General features: G+C 32.1%; 1 protein-coding gene across 1 annotated transcript; it reads right to left on the minus strand.

The window, feature by feature from the left end:
- Window positions 1-569: 569 nt before the first annotated feature.
- LOC143223132 (spermatogenesis-associated protein 1-like) lies at window positions 570-9732 on the minus strand. The gene is made up of 4 exons (XM_076450644.1): window positions 9465-9732; window positions 7513-7691; window positions 4168-4266; window positions 570-3281 (listed from the first exon to the last, which is right to left on the minus strand). The coding sequence occupies exons 1-4, from the start codon at window positions 9517-9519 to the stop codon at window positions 3141-3143; spliced, it is 474 nt and encodes a 157-aa protein (XP_076306759.1). The 5' UTR covers window positions 9520-9732; the 3' UTR covers window positions 570-3140.
- Between the last annotated feature and the right edge of the window lie 1360 nt (window positions 9733-11092).

The raw sequence follows: 11092 nt of genomic DNA on the forward strand, positions 1-11092 counted from the left end.
TTTACAGTTTAGCTGTTCTCTCATTTTGTCATAAAGTTTATGGTCAAACATTTCACAGAATTCATCTTTGGTCATGTAAGAGTCTGCATACAGCATCTGAAAACTATAATAGAAGTATTAATGGACTAATTAGGTTATTGTATAGATTGACAATTAACTATTTTATACTAATGATTTTGCAATGTTGGAAAAACTTGCAGGTCCAAAAAAATCAAATCAATTTAAAACAAAAAAGTTGCAAGTCTTTACACTAATAGCTGGTATTATAAACAACAAAAAAATATTAATGAAAACTATAATAAAGATTAATGGACTAATTAGGTGATTGAAAAGTTGGTTTTATTTTACAAATAGTAATATTTTATAATCAAGAGATAACAAGCAAATCAATAACAAAATCTTATCTTAACCCTTAAATAGTGGGAATGTTGTAGGTAGCATCATCAGTTGATGATAGCCACTATTTAAGGGTTAATTCTTCTCTGATAGAAATTCATTTGTTAAACTACAATAAAAATAATCTATTTCATTATAAAAACTTATAAAATATGCATTTGCTTAGCCTGCCTTTTTCGTACTCCATTCACAAGTTACATTCATTTTAATTTGTAGTGTGATTTTTATTTCATGTTTTGTGCCATTGTAAATAAAAGAAATTTTTTCAATATATCTGCTTACACCTTTTTATCTATATATTGTATCTCACTTAAAAAAAATTTTTTTTGTATGCTATTAAGGGTTTTGTTTCCCTTTATAACTTTGTGAGAGAGCTCGAATAGAAAGCTGTTAGCTATATGAAATAATATTGGTTTGTCAAAGATGAAGATTGTATGATAGCAGGCACTCGCATTTGTATTTTAAGCTTGTCTCATAAATTTCCTTAAAGTTAGCTGTGAGTCTCCTTGACACAAAGTTCACAAATGATTTTATTTGAAGTTATATCATTATCTTATATAGCATACAAAAAATACAAATTTACTTACTTTGAAACATTCAAAACTTTAAACTTTTGTGATGACTGCTAGAAAGAGATGTATAAACAATCTTGCATATTTGTACTATTATTATTGGCAGTCCACCAATATTCCTTAAAGTATTTTACGGATCAAAAAAGACATTGGATGCAACTTCTATTGCGTCTTTCACCAAGATACTATGAAGATAATTGTTATATTATTTTGAATTTCGGGCAAAGCTACTAAAGGGCTATCTGCGCTAGCCGTCCCAAATTTAGCAGTGTAAGAAGAGAGGGAAAGCAGCTAGTCTTCACTACCCACCGCCAACTCTTGGGCTACTCTTTTACCAACGAATAGTGGTATTGATCATCACATTATAACGCCCCCACGGCTGAAAAGGCGAGCATGTTTGGTGTGACGAGGATTCGAACCCGCGACCTTCGGATTACGAGTCAAACGTCTTAACACGCTTGGCCATGTCGGGCCTACACATGTAACAAGAATAAAATAAAACGGTGTGCGTGAAAACACATTTAATCCCAAAATTACCGCTTCTAGTATTTTCACACTATTATCTCATTTTGCCTCGTTATGCCTTTATAAGTTTCTCGGCTTTTCTCCCACCTATTTCAACCTTTTCTTAACTTCTATTTCTTAGATGTCTTGTTATACCCTAAAGTATTACATAAATATATATATATCAAGGAGGTAGTTCGAACAGTCAAAATTATGGATTTTGTATTGATGAGTAAACCTACGTGTTTGTTTCTTGTTCTTCTTTGCTTTTTTTTTTTCAGAAACAATATTGTACAAATACCAAAATATTCGACTAGAAGCACAATAAACATGAAAGTAACTTATATTTAAATATGTGTGTTTTTTCTTATAGCAAAGCCACAAAGGGCTATCTGCTCAGCCCACCGAGGGGAATCGAACCCCTGATTTTAGCGTTGTAAATCCGGAGACATACCGCTTTAAATATGTTGAATTGACTTTTCATAATTATGAAATTGACATGAAACACACTATTTTTTTTTATTTCATTGAAATAGTATTAAAATAGTAATTTCTCTTTACTTCACTATTTCAAACAATTTCACTGATGTAATATTATAAGCATACTAATTAGATTAAAATATATAACGACTCCACACTTCCTTCTCCAAGCATATTACAGTAACACAAACAAAGACAACAAAAACACAGCCGTAGTTTAGAATCTGAACGAGTTGAAGATCGTTACTTCGAGTTCTCAGCTTACTGTTGTAGTCTCTTTGTAATCCCATATGTGCATTAGCGGCCAAGCATATAGTTTGGCTATACTGTTCTTGTTTACAGTTTATCCACACTCTTACACATAATATAAACAAAACAATACTGAGTTAGAATTATCGCACTTTTATATTAACACTAAAGTACCTTATAAACCTTCAAAAAAATGGGAGAACGTACATATCTCAAATTATTTCCTGTTTGTCATTTTATGGAGGTATGATGTCTGGTAAACTATCTTTGTTTTGATAGTCCTGATTCTGGAATAATGTTATTACGGGGTAAGCAGTTTTTCACATACAGATTCCAGTATGTATATTGTGTCGACTCCAGGATTCTAAAAATGAAGAGGAGAAGGGATGGCAAAAAATGTGTTTATGGAAGAGGACGAACGTTTTCTTCTTTAGTGAAGATTAGTTGAACGAAACCGATGCAAAATAAATTAGGAAAGCACTAAGAGCTACCAAGAAACTGGATAATAAATGTTAAGTGGATTTTTGTGTTGGATTTCCCAGTACCTGAAGACATTGTATCTTGGGGGACGTAATTTTTACGTACCTTTCTTGTGTGGAAATTTAAGGGGGAAGGGAACTTATCAACCCTCAACTTCCCTTGGTGTCGTCACTGCTTATAAACATACATAAAATTAAACAAACAAGTTTACTTGTTGTATAGCTGTTCCGGTAGGAATATTTCCGGTGCGAATTTTTCTCAATTTTGCACTGACTGATTAAAGAGCTTTAATGTAACTATTCTGTTTAAAGGTGTATATTGCTGATTATTATTGGCTGACTAAACAGCTTGGATGTAACTGTTTCGTTTGAAGCTGTCCGTTGCTGTTATTGACTGACTAAACAATTTTGATATAACTGTTCCGTTTGGAGTCGTCTATTGTTGGCTGTTATTGACTGACTAAACAACTTTGATATAACTGTTTCGTTTGGAGTTGTCCGCTGCTGACTGCTCTTGATTTCGTGTCAAAGTAATTTGAATTTTCTTTTTGATCAACTCTTGACGGAGCATCTTTACGTCCTTTTCAACCACACACTTGAGCTATTTATATAAAAAATACAGAATTTTATTTATTAATATTTATTTAAACACTCTATTAACACTATACCTTTGTACAAACTAAAAGCTGTGCGTTTAATTAATTTGTTCGTTTCGTTGCTAAGTGCAAAGATACACTATCGTCTATCGATGTTGTGACCATCACAAGTGTAAAAGCCCGGATTTTAACCTTCAGATTTACACTGATCCCCACTGGAGGCAAGTATTAAAATTTATTAAATGTTAATTTTATACAAGACGTAGAAAATCTGGTTAAAGAAAGGTTTTCCAAAATAAATCAACGCTCTACAATCAAAATGTGGTTTATCGCTCCGTCATTTTGCATCATTTCGATATGGTTGATAAGGATGTTCTCTAGAATATATTATGTTCTTCAGTTCTACATGCTATTAAGTCAAATTACTAGTACGGTTTATAATTCATGTTTAATTATTGTCTTGGAACCTTCATTACTTTTAACTTATCCTGCGAGAATACAGTTTAGCCTCGTCACATATAGTAGGCCTAAACAAACGAAATTTAGTTTAGCAGTGCATTAAAGTAGATCGTATTGGTCGAAATGCAAATAGAAAGTATCAATTACCTCATCTCTCTCATTGTTATTGGTTGAACACTCAAACATTTTATAATAATATTAAAAACAAGAGGAATTGTTTCAATTTTATTTTTCTTCTTCTCAACATGCACAACAAATTTAGTTTATTTAATTAACGTAATTCTTCCTTGATCTGTAAACAATGATGTAGGTTTCTCTTAAAAATTAGAATATAAAATTGAACTTTGTGATTAATGGAATATATACTACCAATAATGTTTTTCTATGTTTTTTCAACACATACAATTCATGCTTCGAACTTTACAAACTTACTTTAGTCTCGGCTGTTAATCGAAATCTGTTGGATTCTACTCGTCGTTTCAAGTCTTCAATTTCTTGAAGAAGTCGAGCTATCGAAATTTTAGCACTAACCTGTAAGAAAACAGAAATGTTAAGCCTTTTATTTCTTTATTGTTTTATATCACCTTGGATTTAATAAATCAAAAACCTGACCTGAAAAAGAAAATATATAGAAGCAAAACTATAACCTTATACCAATAGAATAAAACAAAACAAAAATTCGATTTTATTTGCCATTAGCCACTTATATATATCGATATTATTCACCAAAAATATTTGCATTAATATGATAAATTTGTAAGACGTGTTGCGTCAAACTAATGTTTTTGTTGGGTTTTTTTATACAGACTTTACATATAAGCAAATAAACTATAGTTTTATATCGTGCAGTAGGAACAAAGATATTACTTCGCCTTTCACCAACAGGTGTGAGTAAAAATGACTTCTCAAACTAGTAACAAATATGTTTAAGATTTTACTTTATAGCGAAGAAAACATAATTTCAGTAAGTAATTTCTAACATATAACTTACATTTCTTTACAAAATTCTGTCATAGCTCACTTCGGCATTCAATTAGTCGCTCATTAAGATACGTGAACTAGAAAAAGAATAGTATTTTACAGATTTTCAAACCAAGCGACGTTTATCGATCTATTATTATCTCGTATCCTATTAAAATATAATTCCTTTAGAGTTGTTTTTAACTAGGTATTTAGTCTTTGTAAAAAAGTTGTAGGAACGTAACTTGTATAATAGCAGATAGGCACTAATTTCCATAATTAAATATATTCAATTTGAAAACATACAAACAAATTAGCCATGGGTGAAAACAACAGGAATATCATCTCCGCGAAAGGGCTGGTGTTTCAGAGGTCGAGCTTCAAATTACAAGTAAAGAATAAACAAAATAATTAGATGTAGGGATGATTGGTGCACAAAGAACAAAAACAAGAACGAGATGTTAATATTATACTCTGTGCAAATATCTCCTTCACTACGCTCCTTCCTGCATTACGGAAGTTACAGCGTGAGGAAAAGAAACGGGCGAATTTCAACTTCCGTTTTCTCGCTAATGAAAAACGTTGACCGAACTTCAGGAGTATTGTATTGTATGAATAGTGAAGCACTTTTGAGCCATAGCTTGTTTGCACGTGATCTAGCATATCCGTTCTCATCGACTAAGTATTGGCCGCGATATTTTTACTGTGACATGTTTACAATAGTGGTTTACTATTGTTTCTCCCAGTAGTATACATATCATGATCAACTGCAAACTTTATTCTTACTAATGCTGTGTAATTCCGATACTTTGTAATATATGCTATGACTAAAGGTGTATGTCAATAGTTATCTTCTAAATATCAGTTTTAACCTATTATAAATAAAAAGTTTTGTTTCTATAAACTTCAGAAATATCATCATATTGTAATTTTTAAGGAAAATAATTGTCTAAATAATAATAATAATATAATTACAAATAAGAAATGGCTTCTGGAAAGTTTTTCTAATTTTTTTCCTTCTTAAATAAGCTTTTCATAAATATCAATTTTAGTGTTTTTTACGAAACGCAAACTTCTTATTTTATACATACTGTAAGCTTTGTTTGTTTACTTGTCTAGAAATCAGTATGGAAAGCAAATAATACAGCTAATATTATGCAATATTCTTACTCTTCATTTTTACGTTTTAATGCAACCGCTTTTTTCGAGTGACTGGCAAAATAACAAAACAAAACAAAACAAAACTAATGAACCAACGCATTATAAGCCTTTGATTTGGACAGTTCGTATTTCTAGTGAGACCATTATATTGAATAAGCTGGATTAATTACTGTGCTAATTTTTAGTTCTGATCTATGCAGAAAGCATGTTTTAGTTGGAAATTAACAATAATACCTAACTATCTCGTATGTTACTAAACTAACCGATTAAATATGAAAAAAATACATTACTTAAAACCTGTTGGCTCTTGTAATATTCAGTTCCACTATTTGTTGGTAACAGAGTAGTCCAAAAGATAGCGGTGGATGGTGATAACTAACTGCATGTCGTCTAGTCTTACACTGCTAAATTAGGGACGACTAGAATAGATAACCCTCGAGTAGCTTTGAGCGAAATTCAAAAACAAACAAATTAATTTTATTTATCCGTTTTACCTCTGATGTTCGAAGTAGAACACACACACACATATATATATATATATTGCTTCATTAGATTTCTTTCTCTCTTGCTATGCGATTGAGTATGTTATATTAAAAATATGTTACTTACACAAATAACTAAATTACGTGAAACCACAGCCGATATAAAGTCATGGTGAAACGACATGTATCCCAACAACATTCTGACATTATTTGGCGTTACGTAGATACTATAACGGAACCAAAAATTGATCGTTTAAGGAAGGGTTTGTGATATAAAGATTTGTTCTGATCGGGGACTTACAATTTCAAATACGATAATATTCCCTGTTCTTAATAATATTAGAAAATAATGTAGATCAACTTCGACAACAGGAAAGTCCAGAAAGACATCTGCAAAATGTTGTGCCTCCAGGCAATAATAGTAAAGTTCGATGTTTTGTAACAGTTGAGAATCTACAATATGAATATTGTTCACAATAGCCACAAGTAACAGCACTAAACATTATCAAGAAGGAAATTCCTCTGGAAACGAACTGAGTATGTATTCACAAGAATGATGTTTCAATTTGTACTTCACGTCAGCTATCGTCTATCTAAAGCAGATAGAGAATAAGACATTTATTCATGCTATCCCACGTGAAGATGTAATGGTCAAATCGTCAGGCACAATGCTTATGGATTTTCGTACTATTATACTATTCAAATGGATGCTGCAAAACTATTATCCTCGCACACTAGATCGACTATGGAAAGCATCAGGGAGAATCGGTGTGCATTGGACATGATAGTCTTACGATGGACTGTTTTTCAATGTTTCTCAGTTTATGCAGTTTTTAGGTCTATTAAGTTCATATCTGTATATATAATATTTGGCCTAGAATGAGCTCACATAACACAGATTACCAAGGACCGGCCGCATTGCCAACGACTAGTTTAAAAGTTGACCGTCAGGCAGTACCGGCAGGGCATAACTTAGTTCATTAATAATTATTAAAAAAAACAACAACTATCTAAAATCGTTACCGACCAAACAATTGGTAGCATATATGCCCTCATCTGCCCCCACTGCTTCCAGTGCTCTTATTCTCTCATATTATATTGTCTCTAAGTGAATTAAAAAAAACTGTGGTGAGAAATATTTGTATTCGACTGTAAAACATTGAATTTTACTTACTTTCCTAGATGGCAGTCTTGCTTTTCCTGTTAAGCTATTGTTTCCTAACCCTAGTGCTGTTTTTGCTAAAAGTTCTCGGTGAAGTTTCTCCAACATGTCTCTGTATTTAGTACATTCTTGTTCCAACTGGGTGGTTTTCTTTCGTTCATCTAGATAACGTTCCTTCCATATATTCTTAGCTGAAACATATGATTATCGGGTTTAGCTGTTTCAAACACGACTGTTTTTTATTGTTGTTTGAATTAAGCCCAAAGCTACACAATGGGCTTTCTGTGCTCTTCCCACCACGGGTATTAAAACATTTACTTTACATTTTTTTTTCTACAATGGAAATAATTTATATTTTCGATGAAAACATCACTGGCGGATTTTGGAGTGTGTGTGGCTCGCCCTCCCCCGAGTCCGTCAGTGAACATACAGCTTTAACTCTAAAATTACCGCCTTGTTTTTGTACTATTCATCATACGTGGCGATCTGAGGGTCGCGGGTTCGAAAGCGTCATCACACCAAACATGTTCACCCTTTCAGCCGTGGGGGCGTTATAATGTTACGATCAATCCCACTATTTATCGGTTAAAGAGTAGACCAAGATTTGGCGGTGGGTGGTGATGACTAGCTGCTTTTCCTCTAGTCTTACACTGCTAAATTAGGGACGGCTAGTACAGATAGTCCTCGTGTAGCTTTCCGTGAAACTTAAAAAAACAAAAACATTACATGTATGATCCACATATTGTGTTATTTTGAAAATTTTCATATTGGATGATACAACGAATTCAAGAATTAGCGAAACAAATACGGTAAATTCATATAAAATACGTAAAATCCCAACAGTGATCAATGGGATTAAAAGAGTTTGTTTAAAAGGTTTAAGGACCTAATTCGTAATGGTAACTTAAACTTAATAACAAAGACGAATAAATCATTAAATCTTTCGTTTTTTTCTATTTATTCACAACATAACAATAATTATGAAAGTATGTCAATATACCGTGTTCTATACCTGTCTGCAAAACGACAAAATGCAACATTAAAAACACTTTTTAGCAATTATCTTTGGAAGTTTTATTTAACTTGAAAACAGCACATAAGTTGTTTTTGTACGTATTACATTAAACTATCGCTGTCTATCTTAAGTTCTTGTTAGAAAATAATGAAATGTTTACATGATAATGAACAAAAATCATATTTTATCTCTTCATTATGATTATAGTAAATGTATTAAAATCATCTTTTGTTGTGAACGTAAATAAAGAGAAAAATAAAGAAAAGCACGTATATATATAATTATTACTTTATTATTAATACTCGTATAAATAAAGAACAATACATAATATGTATTTTGGTTTTAGTTATATTGTTAATGTAAATAATGGGCAAAGCAAGTGAGTATATACCGTGATAAATAGAGCTATTGTACTAAGTTTAATTGTTTAATTAAACTTGTTTAATTTTTATTTCCATTTGTTGTCAAAACAACGCACACAAAGTGAATGTATTATGCAGTTTAACAACTGTGACATTACATACTCTAGTTAGTAGTTTTTGAATTCCTAACGTTGTCAGTTTCATTTTCATTTCAAGTTGCTTTTTAATAACGTAAGAAACAAACTCATACGTTACACTAGATATCCAAACAAAAAAAAATTTTTTTTTTTTTAACTTAGAAGAAAAGCTGTATATATAGGCGTCTGCTCTTTACCAACCACTAAAGTCGAATCCCGAATTTTAGCGTTATACGCTGTGAAGTTTACTGCTGAGACGTTTGAGAACAAAGAAGTATAGAAAAACGTTATATATGGCATGAGATGCGACTTACTTTAGAATAGAAATACCATCTTCCAAACGGCAACTTGTAAATATAATCAACAGATAGCTATTTCTGGTTTTGCTTAAAAAGTCTGAAATCTAAACAACGAGAAACTATGAACCTGCTTTCCTGGTACGTTTCTTACCTTTGTCTATTTTATTGGCAGCTTTCACATGTACCTGCTTGGCTCTTCTGAGCATGTTTTCTCTCTTCAACTCACAAAGTCGTCACTCAGAACGAACCTGATATTAGACTAGCTGCAGTTTAACTACTGAAAGTGAAGCACGTAATTGAAAAGTTAAATCGACTAAGAGTTACTTATAATTAAACTGTAAAACTTCTAAATTACAAGAACCTGTTCGAAGATAAAGCATTACTGTGGATACTAAAGCTTCATTTCTTGCCTACTACTCGACTAGTTCCTCCACCTAGTGTTGGGTGCTTATTGCATACAAATTATGTTGCTATTTAAGAACCGAATGGTACAGTGGAGATCAATTAAATAACAGTAGCTTGCTCAACGTGACATCGCACCCGGTATTATCCTTTAGATTTAGGTCATTTCAAAGTATGAAACGGTCACGTAAGTGTGAAAGTCCGCGAAACGTTGTTGTATAGGAATATAAATATTTAAACGTTCTTTTGGCTATACTGGATTCACATATAAATTGTTACAAGTGCACATACAAAAACATGCAAATGTGAAATCTGGGTTATTTTTCAGCGTTAAGAACCGTGCATTAAATGAATGTAATGAACTTATATACAGAAAAAAAACTGAAAATTCTTTCAGAAGTGACCAACGAAAAGGAAATGATCAAAATGAAAAAACCTGTTGACCAGTAGAAGTTAAATAGAACAGAAGAGAGAATTCCACAAATTTTGTAAGCGTTTATTTTACTGTGATGTTGAATACGGTAAAAAAGGAGCACTTATCAGTTGTTAATCAAGTAAAAGTAATGAACTCATCAACATAACACAGTAATGTTATTATTAAACATATCATAAAGGAGTAATTTCATTAGGCAACAAAATAAATTCTCTGCTATTACAACAAATGCAATTGTTTCCGAGTAATTTAACAACACTGATTCTAAAAATCATGTTTAAACTTTTCGAGTTATGATAGATTTATTCAAGATATGATTATGTATTGTGGAAATAATTTTATTTATTCATTGAAAATTACATTTAAGAATGTATAATCTGCATGCTTTCATAAATGTTTGTCATGTTCATAGAATGAGCAACAGGAACTGATGGTTAAGTGTTCTGATTGTGGTAAAATACAGCTTTCAGACTAACTTTACATGAGTCAATAAAAAGTATTTATCCTTGAAGATAATGTTCAGAACGTAGTTCTTCCATCAGTGCACTTCAACATTTATACAGAAATGCAAAGAATCTTGTATTCTGCGGTCAGAAGCAAGACTTTGATGGTTGAAACTCTTGTTCCTCGAATAATAAATTTAATTGCTGTAAACTAGAGCCAAGAAAGCCCCCATGATGTATTGACAAAGACAAGTCACGAATCGAATGATTTAACTGTTATTGTGTGATCAGATGAGGCAGTTGATGTTGAGGTGTCACACGAATAGAATTACTAGATGAAGATGGTTCACTGTCTTCTTGCAGGATAACTCTTGTGTTACTGAATTTATTGGTGAATGTGACACTGGAAGACCATCCTCATAAGGAACTGGTTTCCTTACAGATGCAATATTTGGATATTTAATGCACCGTCTAATTTTTCCTGAATATCCACAAGCATTA

The sequence above is a fragment of the Tachypleus tridentatus genome, chromosome 8 (genome assembly GCF_004210375.1).
Source record: "Tachypleus tridentatus isolate NWPU-2018 chromosome 8, ASM421037v1, whole genome shotgun sequence".
In the NCBI taxonomy this organism is placed as follows: Eukaryota; Metazoa; Arthropoda; class Merostomata; order Xiphosura; family Limulidae; genus Tachypleus; species Tachypleus tridentatus.

Excerpts from the sequence above, each read along its gene's own strand:
- LOC143223132 (XM_076450644.1), bottom strand. The coding sequence starts at position 9,519 with ATGCTCAGAAGAGCCAAGCAGGTACATGTGAAAGCTGCCAATAAAATA. Across the intron at positions 4,267-7,512 it reads CAAGACTGCCATCTAGGAAA|GTTAGTGCTAAAATTTCGAT; the intron begins GTAAGTAAAATT and ends GTTTTCTTACAG. Across the intron at positions 3,282-4,167 it reads GATTAACAGCCGAGACTAAA|CTCAAGTGTGTGGTTGAAAA; the intron begins GTAAGTTTGTAA and ends TTATATAAATAG.